Source organism: Phaenicophaeus curvirostris, chromosome 5, assembly GCF_032191515.1.
Source record: "Phaenicophaeus curvirostris isolate KB17595 chromosome 5, BPBGC_Pcur_1.0, whole genome shotgun sequence".
NCBI lineage: Eukaryota > Metazoa > Chordata > Aves > Cuculiformes > Cuculidae > Phaenicophaeus > Phaenicophaeus curvirostris.
In genome coordinates, this window is record NC_091396.1 from 22,178,897 (window position 1) to 22,191,914 (window position 13,018).

At 45.7% G+C, this 13,018-nt stretch overlaps 3 protein-coding genes across 5 annotated transcripts in view; 1 reads left to right on the forward strand and 2 right to left on the reverse strand.

Annotated features, from left to right (window-relative positions):
- Positions 1–13,018, reverse strand: part of RPAP1 (RNA polymerase II associated protein 1) — a 164,214-nt gene that overhangs the window by 146,365 nt on the left and 4,831 nt on the right. The gene's annotated exons all lie outside the window — the stretch shown is intronic.
- Positions 1–13,018, forward strand: part of SYT13 (synaptotagmin 13) — a 200,234-nt gene that overhangs the window by 54,435 nt on the left and 132,781 nt on the right. The window lies entirely within an intron of this gene.
- PRDM11 (PR/SET domain 11) overlaps positions 1–13,018 on the reverse strand; it is a 50,572-nt gene that overhangs the window by 30,768 nt on the left and 6,786 nt on the right. For all 3 annotated transcript variants that reach the window (XM_069857898.1, XM_069857901.1, XM_069857897.1), the window contains exons 2-3: positions 780–898; positions 150–253 (exon numbers count right to left, since the gene is read on the reverse strand). In XM_069857898.1, coding sequence (XP_069713999.1) covers positions 150–253; positions 780–895 — 220 coding nt within the window. In that variant the 5' untranslated portion in view covers positions 896–898. The remainder of the gene's footprint in view (positions 1–149; positions 254–779; positions 899–13,018) is intronic.

Consider the following 13,018-nt stretch of genomic DNA (forward strand, 5'->3'; position numbering starts at 1 on the left):
TGTGCCAGTCTTTTCAGCAAAGTGCACAAATTTTCCCCTGGCTTTTTTCTTCCCTGCTTCCTGCCCCAAAGTCGCAGGACACCAACTAGGAAAGACCGAAGTCTATTCAAGCAGCAGTGTAGCTTTTCCTTCACAGACAAGACACTTACACCAGAAATCCACTTGCTGAAAGCTCTTGGTCATGATCAAATCCCGTTTCCCTTTCAGTTTCTTGGGCTCCCCCTCCATGGACTGTGGGTCAGGCCTTCCAGAGCTGGCGGGGGGGAACAACAGAAAAGTGATGTTAGCCTACCAAGATGCTGCAACTGAACAGAGAGAAGTGGAGGCAACGGGGCCTGAACAACTCTTAGCTCCTACACCTGCAGCAGAGAAACGATTCAACTTGCTGTCCAATCTGCCAAAAGATGGTACCCAAGACAGCTAAAGGCTAAAGTGTATAGAAGGCAGTGGCTTTGACTAGAGCACCTCCATGCATGGCACACACCTAGTACATCCCACACTGGGCAGGAGGGGCCCACTCTGCTACAGGCTGGGAAATGTGCTGCTTAAAGGCGAGGCATCACCTCAATGTATGCCAGCACTGTAAGGCCAGATGCAAACAAGCAAACATAGCAGGTATGGCCTAAAACATGAGCAGGTGACCATCCCTGTCGTACACCTCAGGGCAGACCTCACAAGGGAGGCTTTTAATAACTTTGAGAAGTTCACGTATATCCCTCAAAAACAACTCTAAGCTTTGGGGAAGGAGGAGACAAGGGGTTTAGAGCACATCCACATACCAAGGCTGTCCATACTCCTGGTCCCGGCGCGGAGAACAGGCCTCTGTTTTTATTGTCACCATCTCCCCTAAGGAAGCCTGAGTCTGGATCAAACAGTCCTTCAAGTTTTCACTCATGTTCTGAAAAAGAATGAAGGAAAGGAGGAGAAAAGTCAGTGGCAAGGAAATCACAACCTTTCTCCCCCAGGAACTACAGCCTTCTTCCCCCAGGCCAGGACACAGCCAGCAAAGTAGGCTCCCTCCCAGCACCAAGAACTGCTGTCATGCACCAGGGCATCTACATGTGCTTGTAGGTGGAAACTCCTTCCCATGCTAGGGGAGGAAAAAGTTCAGTCACCGGTCAGGTGAAGAGCGTGAGACACCACGGAGCAACGTGATGCATAGGGAATCTGAAGTATGCGCACAGTATGCATTAAAACGTTGTGCATGGAATTTAAGACTGATGGGTAGGATGTGTTATGGAAACATGGAGCACCACTACCTCAAAGTAGGTCTTTGGGGACAGAATGGCAAGAAAGAGGAATGCATGTCATGGCATGAACCAGAAGCCAACTATGAAGATAACATATGCCAGTCTGGATGCACTACACCCCTGCAGATTGAGCTTTCTGTGTGCTCTGGACTCCTCTGAAAAACAGGTAAGTGCCTACAGTGCCCCATCAGACTCACCAAATTTGCACAAGTCATGCTCTCAATCCTCCTTGTCCCTTGTGATGACTGGACCTGAGCTACCACCACCCCTCTGGCATGCAAGTCCCTGTAGTGAAAATGCTTCTCCCTCAGGTCAAATCAAGAGCCAGGAACCACTTAGTGATGGTTAAGGACAGCAGGCTCCAAAACAATAACGATTCCCTCCTCCCCCCATCACAGGATCATGCTGAAGAGAAAATATTGATAAAACAAGCAATGATAATTCAGCATTGGTTTAAGGTTTTTGAAGGGCCACTAAGCTTCAGAGCAACCCAGTTTGACACAAGGAATAAAGCAAAGCATCACTTGTTTCTTCATTGCATTCATCTTAAGACTTCCTCCATGGCACACAAACTGGCTGTTGTCAGGCACCATACCAGATCAAACAGACTTCACAGCTGCTCCCCTCAAAGTCCCCTGTGATCCCCCTTTCCAAGTCTGCTGCCTGGTGGCACACTCTGCTATGCTTGCACACTTGCAGCACCTGATGGAGGGGCATCATCAGCTGGTCAGACCTCTTCTGTCAGGGGAATTGGTGGAAGAGTCTGACCCCACTGTGATTTGACTCTGGGCATCACAAAATTTGTGCCTCAGGACACAAACCCCTGAAGATAGGAATTTTCTTATTCCACATATGCTTGTACAGGACTAAGCACCATTGAAGCCTGATCTGCATTTGTGTCCTGATTACAGCAAGATGGAATGCTATTCCCAGCCTCTGTGGGCCCACTTTGTTATAGGGGACAAATGATTAATTTTTCCATCCCAACTTCTCACATGCCAATGTACAGTCTGAAAGATCTTTATTGAGCCTGTGTAAAGGAAGCACCAGTTAATATGCTTATAGTGCTCTGAAGTACAACGAGATACATGTAAACACATGTACTTTTAAGGTTTTTCAAGGTGCTTAAAACAAGTCACATTTTCTTTCAGAATTACCACAGTCAGTCAGAAGGAAGGTGATATTAAGGGCAAAGAGGAGCTCATTATTTTGGCAGACTGAGCCCTGAAGCGAGAGGGAAGCTCTCCAATCCTGTCCACATGCACCAGCCAGTGCTGCAGACAGGGGCTACCTGTCATTCCCAGAGGAGAAAGAAAAGTCCTTCCTGAAAAGTGTGCAGTAAAGCAGTTCAGGAGGAAAAACGTGGCAGCTAGGGGAGGGGGAAAATGTTAAAAACCAAGAAGAGATGGGTGCTGTCCCAGAGCTGGGTAGTTGTGGGGCCTGCAATGGCACAGGACAGCTGGCTGCTGGCTGTGAGGCAAATGCTTTTAGTCAGAAAATCCACCCGTTTTGGAAGCCTGGTGGACAGGGCACCACAACACCTAAGTCTTCAGCAGGAGGAGATATACACATCTGTCTCTGAAGAGACAATGGCTTTTCCTTTCCCAGTCTTCCTTTGTGGAGGCTGCTCTGATATGGAGTGAGGGAGACCTTGTGAAGGGGCAGTCTAGCCTCCTGCACTAGGCAGGTCACTGCATTCCTTCAGTGAACTCCTGGTTAAACTACAGTGTACCTCCAGTAAGGAAGAAAAACCCCAGAAATCCAGTGTTTATTTTACACACAGAGCTCCTTATTTTACTGTATAGAACATTCTGCAGCCCTCCCCTCTCATGGTCCTCCCTGAACTCCTTCCAGCTTATCAGCAACATTCCTGCGCAGCACTGGCCAGAGCACTCCTGTGTGGATGGGAGAAGCACCTTGTGGCAAGATAACACCTTTCCTGCCCCTGCTCAGGATTTCCATGTTTGTGTCCAAGTATTGCATTTATTCCCTGGGCAGTGGGGCTTTGTGCTCAGTGCACTGCCACACTGCTGTAAGAGCTCCTCCAGCAGCTCCCAGGCTGGCCACTGCACACCCCCGCCAGCCCTTCTACCTGCTCTGCAACTTTGTGCCTGCTTTTAAGACATTCACATAATTCCTTGTTGCCTCACCCTGTGTACACACAGTCACAACTCAGCATTAACTTGCCTCTTTTCATTACTTGTGACTCGCCCAGACTTTGTGCTGCTCACAAACATAAACCAAATTAACTATGCGTTTTCTTCCAGGACACCAACTAACTTAGAATCGTAAAATCATTCAGGTTGAAAAAGACTTTTAAGATCATCAAGTCCCACTATAAATCTAACAGTGCTAAGTCCATCACTAAACCATGTCCCTAAGCACCACATGTGTCTTTCAGATACCTCCAGGGATGGTCACTCAACCACTTCCCTAGGCCTTTTGGTGAAGAAATAACCTAATAACCAATCTAAACCACTCCTGGTGCAACTTAAGGCTGCTTGCTCTTGTTCTGTCACTTGTTACCTGGGAGAAGAAACCAACATCCTCCTCTCAGTTAGTATCAAGTAAAAAAATCCAATTGCCAGCTGACACTAACAAAAATACACTATCAGCAATGGCTCTCGTTTTGTTGTCATGTTGTGAGCTTTCATTTACTCAAGTTTTCGTTTACTCATGGAAACACAGAATAGTTTCAGTTAGAAGGGACCTTTAAAAATCTAGTCCTATCCTCCTGCAGTGAGCAGGGACATCTTCAACTAGATGAGACTGCTCAGAGCCCCATCCAACCTGACCATGAATGTTTCCAGGGATGGTGCATCTTCCACTTCTCTAGCCAACCTGTTCAAAGTTTCACCAGCTTCATCATAAAGAAATTCTTCCTTCTATCTAGTGTGAATCTACTCTCTTTTAGTTCAAAACCATTATCCCTTGCACTATTGCAACAATCCCTGCTAAAATTTCTGTCCCTACCTTTCTTATGCTCCCTTTAAGTACTGAAAGGCTGCAATAAGGTCTCCCCAGAGCCTTCACTTCTCCAGGCCAAATAGCCCCCACTCTCTCAGTCTTTCCTCAAAGGAAAGCTGTTCCATCCCTCTGATGGGTTTTGTGGTCCTCCTCTGGACCCGCTCCAACAGTGTGTGACACACCAAATCATTCTAGCTGCTTATTCCTATGACCTGTGGCACAACCTCAGTGCATTAAACATGCAAGACATGACAACACTTTTACCCCTATCAAGCAATATTATAGAAACGTCTGAAAATCACACACAGAAAAGACTTATTTAAAAAACAAAACCTGTACAGGCTGGTTATTACAATTAACACCCCCTTAAATCATGAGCAATCCAATCTCTATCAGCTATTATTTTACTGGAAGCCAACATCAGACTGCATGTAGCACTGCCTTCTAGTTTGCTGAGATTAGACTTGATATTAGCTTACTTGTTTATGACTAACACAGTATATTTTTTGCAGTCTAACTAATTACATGTACATTTTCTTAAAAAAAAGGAATAGCATTGATGGCCCAGAGAGTGTTGCTCAGACAGCCCTTTTAAAAGCCCTGGATACAAGTTAGCCAGGATCATAAACCTAAAAATGTGCTGCTGAGTCCCAAGCTACTGCTACAAGAGACCATCACACTGCTGCTGTAACTGGTACCATCACCTAGCTTTTCTGTCAGCTGCAGGAAAGAAACATTTGACATTTCTCCAGTTTCAGGCATCAGGAGATGACTGTGCTTTTATGAGTCTTTTAGATTCTAATGTATTTACAGCTGCTTTTAATTTTTCCTAATTTCACCTCCCATCAGTTTCTCTTCCTTGCCCTTTCTGCCCCCTCTTTAGTAAGAGTCTAGTTCACATTCTGTGCTTTTCACTCCATCCACCTCATTGATTTGGCTGGGGGTTTTTTTGGCAATTTGCATAGTTGTGTTTGTTTTAAAACCTAAATATGAAGATTCTCTGAAGACTTAAGATGATGTGGAGAAGCACCACATAAACACAGGCAGAGCATGACCCTTGGTTACTGCTGAAGGTACTCCCAAGGGATACTTGGCTGCCCATGTGCGCATTTCTGTGCCCATCAGGACAACCAGATCTCCCAGTCTCAGTGTACACACAGCCTACTGCAAAGTCCTAAAATCATGCCAGAGAGGACAATCTATAGGCGAGAGGGATGCTGTGAAGATACAGATGCTGTTTGCACACAACATCATGCCCTTTGGACAGCAAACACAGTGATAGTATGAGGCACAATGCACCTTGGCAGGCCCAGGACACCAGTGTAGCTGCTACAAACCTCAAGAGGCATCCTCAGGTTCACAAGCAGCACCATATAACCTCCTCTGTTTTCTTTACAAAGCAGGCAAGGACCTGTTGCATTTCTGCATGACACGTTAAGATCTCCGGTGGCTTTACCACATTGATCACGATCAAGAAAGCTGAAAACACAAGAACATCTGAACGGTTAATCTCTAATGTGAGAGAAAAAGTCCAAATGGAGTTAAGCATGAACGAACCTGTAAATTCCTGTCCTCAAGTATGCTGCCTTTATCACTGCCCCTCTTGTAGTTACTAGTTAACAGCCACAGACTCTTATCTGTGTGGATCAGTCTCCAAAACAGAGCTTTAATTTTACATTTTACTGGCACGTTTCCCAGATCGGGACATTCTTGCATGTGAAACAGCCATATAGGAATCCATTCCCTTCTCAGCACACAGCTGCTTCACTCAGTTTCTCACTGCTGGCCTTCTGGAGGTCATCCCCTCTTCTTTTAAGAAAGATCTTGCAAAAGCTTGTACCATGATTTAAAGTGCAGGCCCATGGTGAAAGATGGACTTGAATTCATATGCTTTTCCTACAGTTGCATAGTATTACCAGAAATAGTAATCCAGAACAGTCAGCTACTGATGAGCTGAGATGGGGGAATAAAGCACAGCATTCAAGGCTCTGAGCTCCACCCCAAAGAGCCAAAGACCCAAACTGACTGTTTTCCCTGAGGTAAATTCACTTAGTAAGGCCCTCTGCCATGCCAACAATTTCAGGTCACTTTATGAAGTACCAGCTGGCTACACAGCTCACACTCGCAGCCAATGCAAACACCAAGAGATGCCACAAAATAAGAGGGAGAACCAGTTTGCTCAGAGGAGGGCCACTATCTACAAACAGACATTAACTCCACGTTCTACTGGGAAAATTGCTTTTGCCTTGACAGTTGCCACAGTGCTGGCTTAACTTTTCTTCCATGGAAGTACAACATTCCTGTGGGGGAAGTGGTCCTCCACCCAATGGTGCAGCACAGTAGCATCCAGGCACGGTGAAGGCTGGTGGCAGGGCAAGACCTGATGACATGCCTCCCAACTTGATGCAAGGACAGGGGTCTTCTCTGACAGCTGAAGAGCAGGGCTGAATGCAGCCTGCACAGTTAGAAATAAGCTGGAGCAGTCACAAATTCAAACTTAGTAAGTGAAAATAACAGGGCAAGGGTGATGCAGGATTTAAGCATGCAATGCGACTAGGTCTTGTTTAAATCATTGCCAAATACTCCACTGCAATCGGTAGCCACAAATTCATGAGAAGTATGAAACATTTTCTTTTGAGTTTTAAATTCTGAAAACACTGACAAACTGAAGGACTACAAGAAATAAACCTGGAAGCACCATGAGGTTTGCTGCAGCTTTCTGAAGAAGCTTGGAGAGCAAGCTTTAAAACTGTAAGACTTAAACCCATTTCACAGCAGCGAGGGTTGAGAGTTCCCTGCGGTTTCAGTAAGTTGCTCAAGACCAGCAATTAACACAACAAACAGCACTGGGGTACCACAACACCAAGTTCCTGGTGTCATCCCAACTGCAGACAGGCTGGGGACAGGGAAATTCGCATGTGCCAACCTGAAACTCCTCCTGTCATTTCAAGTGGATGCAAGACATGCACTCTTACATAGTTCATTGGCAAAACATGTCATCAAAACTTGCCATGATCTACTTCATGGCAGATATGTTTCAGAGGGGGAAGAAGCACCAGTCTTAAGTTTGTCTTATGGTGACTTCTAGTGAACATGGAAAATGATGCTGACTTTACAGGATGACACAAAATTGTATACTATGGTCAGCTGGGAGCATTTGCCCTTTGTTGATGTCAGGAGTGTGAACCTAGCATGACGGATTAGCACAAGCCTCTGCAAACCAGGTATTATTTGTTGCAAGTTATTATTTGTTGCTGGCGGATGTGCTGGCCAAACCCCTTTCCATCATCTTCCAACAGTCCTGGAAGACTGGGGAAGTCCCACTGGACTGGAGGCTGGCTGATGTTGTGCCCATCTACAAGAAGGGTCGCAGGGAGGATCCAGGAAACTACAGGCCTGTCAGTCTGACCTCAGTACCAGGGAAAGTCATGGAGCAGGTGATCTTGAGTGCTATCATGAAGCACATGCAGGAGAACTGGGTGATCAGGCCCAGTCAACATGGGTTCACAAAAGGCAGGTCTTGCCAAACTAACCTGATCGCCTTCTATGACAAAGTGACTCGGCTGCTGGGTGAGGGAAAGGCTGTGGATGTGGTCTTCCTGGACTTCAGTAAAGCCTTTGACACAGTTTCTCACAGCATTCTGCTTGAGAAACTGTCAGCCTCTGGCCTGGACAGGCGCACACTCTCCTGGCTGGAAAACTGGTTGGATGGCCGGGCCTAGAGAGTGGTGGGAAATGGTGTGAAATCCAGCTGGAGGCCAGTTACAAGTGGGGTTCCCCAGGGCTCAGTGCTGGGTCCAGCCCTGTTCAATGTCTTTATCAATGACCTGGATGAAGGCATCGAGTGCACCCTTAGCAAGTTTGCAGACGACACTAAGCTGGGTGGAAGTGTTGATCTGCTGGAGGGTAGGGAGGCTCTGCAAAGGGATCTGAACAGGCTGGACCGCTGGGCAGAGTCCAATGGCATGAGGTTTAATAAGGCCAAGTGCCGGGTCCTGCACTTGGGGCACAACAACCCTATGCAGTGCTACAGACTAGGAGAAGTCTGTCTAGAAAGCTGCCTGGAGGAGAGGGACCTGGGGGTGTTGGTTGACAGCCAACTAAACATGAGCCAGCAGTGTGCCCAGGTGGACAAGAAGGCCAATGGCATCTTGACTTGTATCAGAAACGGTGTGACCAGCAAGTCCAGGGAGGTTATTCTGCCTCTGTACTCGGCACTGGTGAGACCGCTCCTCGAATGCTGTGTTCATTTCTGGGCCCCTCACCACAAGAAGGATGTTGAGGCTCTGGAGCGAGTCCAGAGAAGAGCAACAAAGCTGGTGAGGGGGCTGGAGAACATGCCTTATGAGGTAAGGGCTGAGAGAGCTGGGGTTGTTTAGCCTGGAGAAGAGGAGGCTGAGGGGAGACCTCATTGCTCTCTATAACTACCTGAAAGGAGGTTGTAGAGAGGAGGGTGCTGGTCTCTTCTCCCAAGTGACAGGGGACAGGACAAGAGGGAATGGCCTCAAGCTCCGCCAGGGGAGGTTTAGGCTGGACATTAGGAAAAAATTTTCACAGAAAGGGTCATTGGGCACTGGAACAGGCTGCCCAGGGAGGTAGTTGAGTCACCTTCCCTGGAGGTGTTTAAGGCACGGGTGGACAAGGTGCTAAGGGGCATGGTTTAGTGTTTGATAGGAATGGTTGGACTCGATGATCCGATGGGTCTCTTCCAACCTGGTTATTCTATGATTCTATGATAAGTTCTCTATGTTAACTGTGGACTAAGGACTCAACACAGCGGGATGCCAACAATGTAAAGCTCCCATGCAGTCTAAAAACCTCTGAAAAAGCGTAGCATGCCACAGAGCCAAGGCAGCTACTTACTGCAGCTGAAAGAACGTGACTAGTGTTTTTAAAATGTATTAAAAATAATTCCCTTAAACTGGCAACTTTTGTAGCCTACAAACATGACAAAATCTCCATCCAAGTCTAGCAAGGGGAAAAGAAGCCAACACTTAATCAGAAGTTCATTTCAATTGTTAATCCCCATCATGGAAAAGTTGCATATTCTGGGCATCAGTCAGCAGTTCTTTCAAAGGGCTCTGCAACCCAGTAGGAAAGACTGAAATACCTGGCAAGTTGGGACGCTGGTTTGAGCAAATGGAAAGAATTGCTTCCCAGGTTAATGGCTGTAACAAACCTCACCATCTCTGGTCAGGACTGCCAGTTGCACTTCTTTGCCTTGGGCTTCTTCAACATAAATATATACCTACATTTATAACGTTAAAACAAACAGACACAAAATTCCAGTACTAAACCAAGATGCTATTCCACTAACATTTTTCGCTCCAAGGACAGGAATAAGAGTACAACCTAGTGACGGATTCAAGTCTTGCTCCTTGAGGCACTACTGAAATGTGTTTGCATAGCAATAGTGATAAGCATTGAATAAAACCACATTTACAGCTGAGCCCTGGGTATGTATGCATGCAGTATCTCCTCAGCTTTCAACAATTCTCATCATTCTTCTCTTCCATTTTTCTCTACATTATTTCAAGATGCTGCCACCAGAAAGCCACACTGCTGTAAGATTGCGTCTGAAGTAAAAGTAAGGGTTACAGACACAAAACTACCTCCTCACCCTGATTTATTACCTCCCTGTTCATGTGTCCAAAATCACAGTCATCTTTTCCAGCTATGACTTGGCAAAGAAAGCTCCCTGGAGCTGCCTGCCCATTCCGACCCTCACATTCTCACACGGGATTGCTTGGGACACAGCCCCACTTTGCGAATCACGTTTGGGATATGCCACTTCAGGTTCATAACTCTCCACTTGTCTGTATGAAAATTATTTTCTTCCAATGGCTCCATTTATCAAACAAACTGTTTAACTCCATCCTGCCCTTATCAACAGCTACAATTCACCAAACTTGTTTCATATACACCTTTTGCCAGCAGTAAGTCATGCTCTCTCCTGCACCATTGAGTGCTGAGCAGAACTGGCTTTGCCTTCCCCCTCATTTGAAGGGAAGGGTCATTGAGACTATTTCTTTGAAAACGCAGACTCTACATACCATGTTGCAGAGATTGTCCTGTAAAATGATCAAGCTCTAGCTTAAAATAGCTGTATTATTTGCTCCCTCCTTCTAAGCTGGCAATGCCAGCGCCTTGATCTTCTGATGCTGAAAAAACATTTCCTATGTTCATCGTAAAGTTAACGCACAGTTAATTTATTAGTGTGCTAATACCGTCCTCTAACTTAGAGTAGCCTTTATCCTCCTTACTGTTTATGCTGCCACTTCAGACTGTTTATTGGATGCTGACTCCCTGTCAATCACTATCTTCTCTTCCTAACTCACTCATATTTTATTGATATCCTTTGGCATTAGATATTAGCTGTTTTTTCATGCACCGAGTTAACTGCCTTATACACCGAAGTATATCACATCTATGGATCTTTCTTTAAACCAGTTATAAACTTCTCAAAGAACAAAATTAGACCTGGTTGAGAAGTATAAGACACTTGCATAACATGAAGTTTCAAACATTAATTATTTTACATTTACCCAGGGTTGGTGTCATGCTACTCAACCTATCATTTCCTGGGCCATCCACTTGGCGATTTTCTGAACCATCCCAACACAACTGCTCTTCCAGTCTCCTGGATTTGCTGTGATCTACCAAGACTGAATAAAAATGAGCATCAGCAAACTAGAGACCTCTTTTTGGTTATCTGCTGCTCACTTTGCTTGAAGGGAATGTGCTTTTTTTTTGCTGGCAGCTGTGCTTAGGAAACTTTGCTTACCCACAGGATCCATGCTATACAACTCCTGTGTGGGTCACTGGATCCCCTACTCACAGGACTCAACTTCTGGATAAGCAAGTTATCCTTTCTTTGCTGCTGACCCAGATGGCAACCAAGTGCATACAGCTCAACAAAGGGATGTTTTGGTCTGTAAAAGTTAAGTTTTTCATCACTCAGGCACTTTTACAGAAAGCAGAGATGTGAATTTGCTGCCCAAATAATCTTCTCTCTCACCCATGGAGACAAAAGACTGGAGTAAGGAAGTGCTTGGTAGGCACGCAGCAGGCTGGGTCACTGCAGTACTCTTGCTCTTCTGCTATGCTGAGAGAGAGAAAAGACACTGAAGTGCCTTTAATGTTTTATAAGGCACGTGCAGGAAATTCGAGACACCATGGTTGGGTCCTGCCAGCCTCACCACACACCTGGGATCCTGCCACATAGCAGTCAGCACCTGCCCGCCACCAGCGTTGCCCAGCCACCCATCACGAGCTCACACACATCCAGAGGACCCCTGCACTTGTGCAAGTTGTCCAGCCTAAAAGTTTCTGTGGGTGAGCAACACCAGTGATTCACATATTTGAACGCTGACAGAGGTAAAAAGGGAAAGAGAAGGCGTGGGGGTGGGCAGGAAGCAAACCCCAGACACTACTTTCTAAATAGCAGATGTGGCTATTCTGGCTAGCAAACTTCCACTTTAATTTCTAACCCACAGAGATGGGAAATGATTCATGAAAAATCAACAGGATAAAATTAGCTGGAAGGCAGAGAGATAATTCATGCAACCCAACTGTCATGGGCTGAGGTGCCAGCACTACCAGTGCTGCCTAGCATTTCAGCCTCTAGTGCCCTTCAGTGACAGGCACCCAGCCAGCAATCAGCTCCACATATACTTCCTCAGTGTCTAAATTAGCCTCTCTGGAGAGCACATCCATCTTTTAACAGGACAGTGTTTCACTCAACACTTTTCTAGAAGTTCCAGTTTCTTCTTCTTTAAAAGAAAAAGATTACCTGCAGTACTTAGTCTTTTTCTTCTGCTGGTGAATGCTTAGTGGTGTTAGAGGACAGGGATGGACTGACAGGCTTGCACACACATCTGTAAGCCATGGCCAAGCTATGCATGAAATTCAAACTGCTCCACTGACTCAGAAAGCTCAGTGCATTTCACCAGAGCGCTCTTTTCCTGTACAAAGCTGACAACACACTCAACAGCGACCACCAAGTGCCGGTCTGCCATCACACACTGTTTTTTGTAAGACCACCCTTAAATTCTGTCACATAAAAAGCACAAAACACCATTTCACCTTTGACACAGCCACATGACAGAAAGTTTCTTGAGCAGACAATGTTACTTACAAATCACAACACGAAGCTCTTTGTCCTAAAGGCAAATCAGAAAACCCCACCCCTCCAAGAGACTTCTGGTGTTCCAGTAGGCACCTAGTTATTGAGCAACACCCCTTCCCACCACCCCACTCAAAAGCTTCAAGAATCAAACGCCAAATTGTAAAGTCTCTGTAGCACCAATAACCCTAGACAAGCAGTCTCAGATGCAGCAGGATCCCCACTCAACTGGAACCTGTGGGTATAGATGTAAAATAAAATCCTGCTTTGGCACCATTTGTCCAGTTGGTGCCTATTCACTTCTGTTGAAGGATGTTAAACGATGGTTCCTCTATGTTTGTTCCAAACAGTGGTTTCACCATGCTTGGGCTTCAGAACACAGCAAGCAGCTCCTTTCTTTATACTTGTACAGCAAAAAGGGAAAGAATATTTGGGGGGAAAATGAGAAGGTAGGAGCAAATCATATTTTCATTTGTTCCTAAAATTCTAACAAACTAGCTCAGTCCTTTAAAAGCATTAAAAAGCACATCAGGCAGACCAAGAACAAACTAATTGTTCCATAAAATGCAGAGGAAGCAAAGGCAAGAGCCACATTTATTTCTTCTCATTTGCACCCTCTTGCAGGCCATTATGGAGATAAGATGTCACAGTACAACAGGCATTACTCAGGGATGGT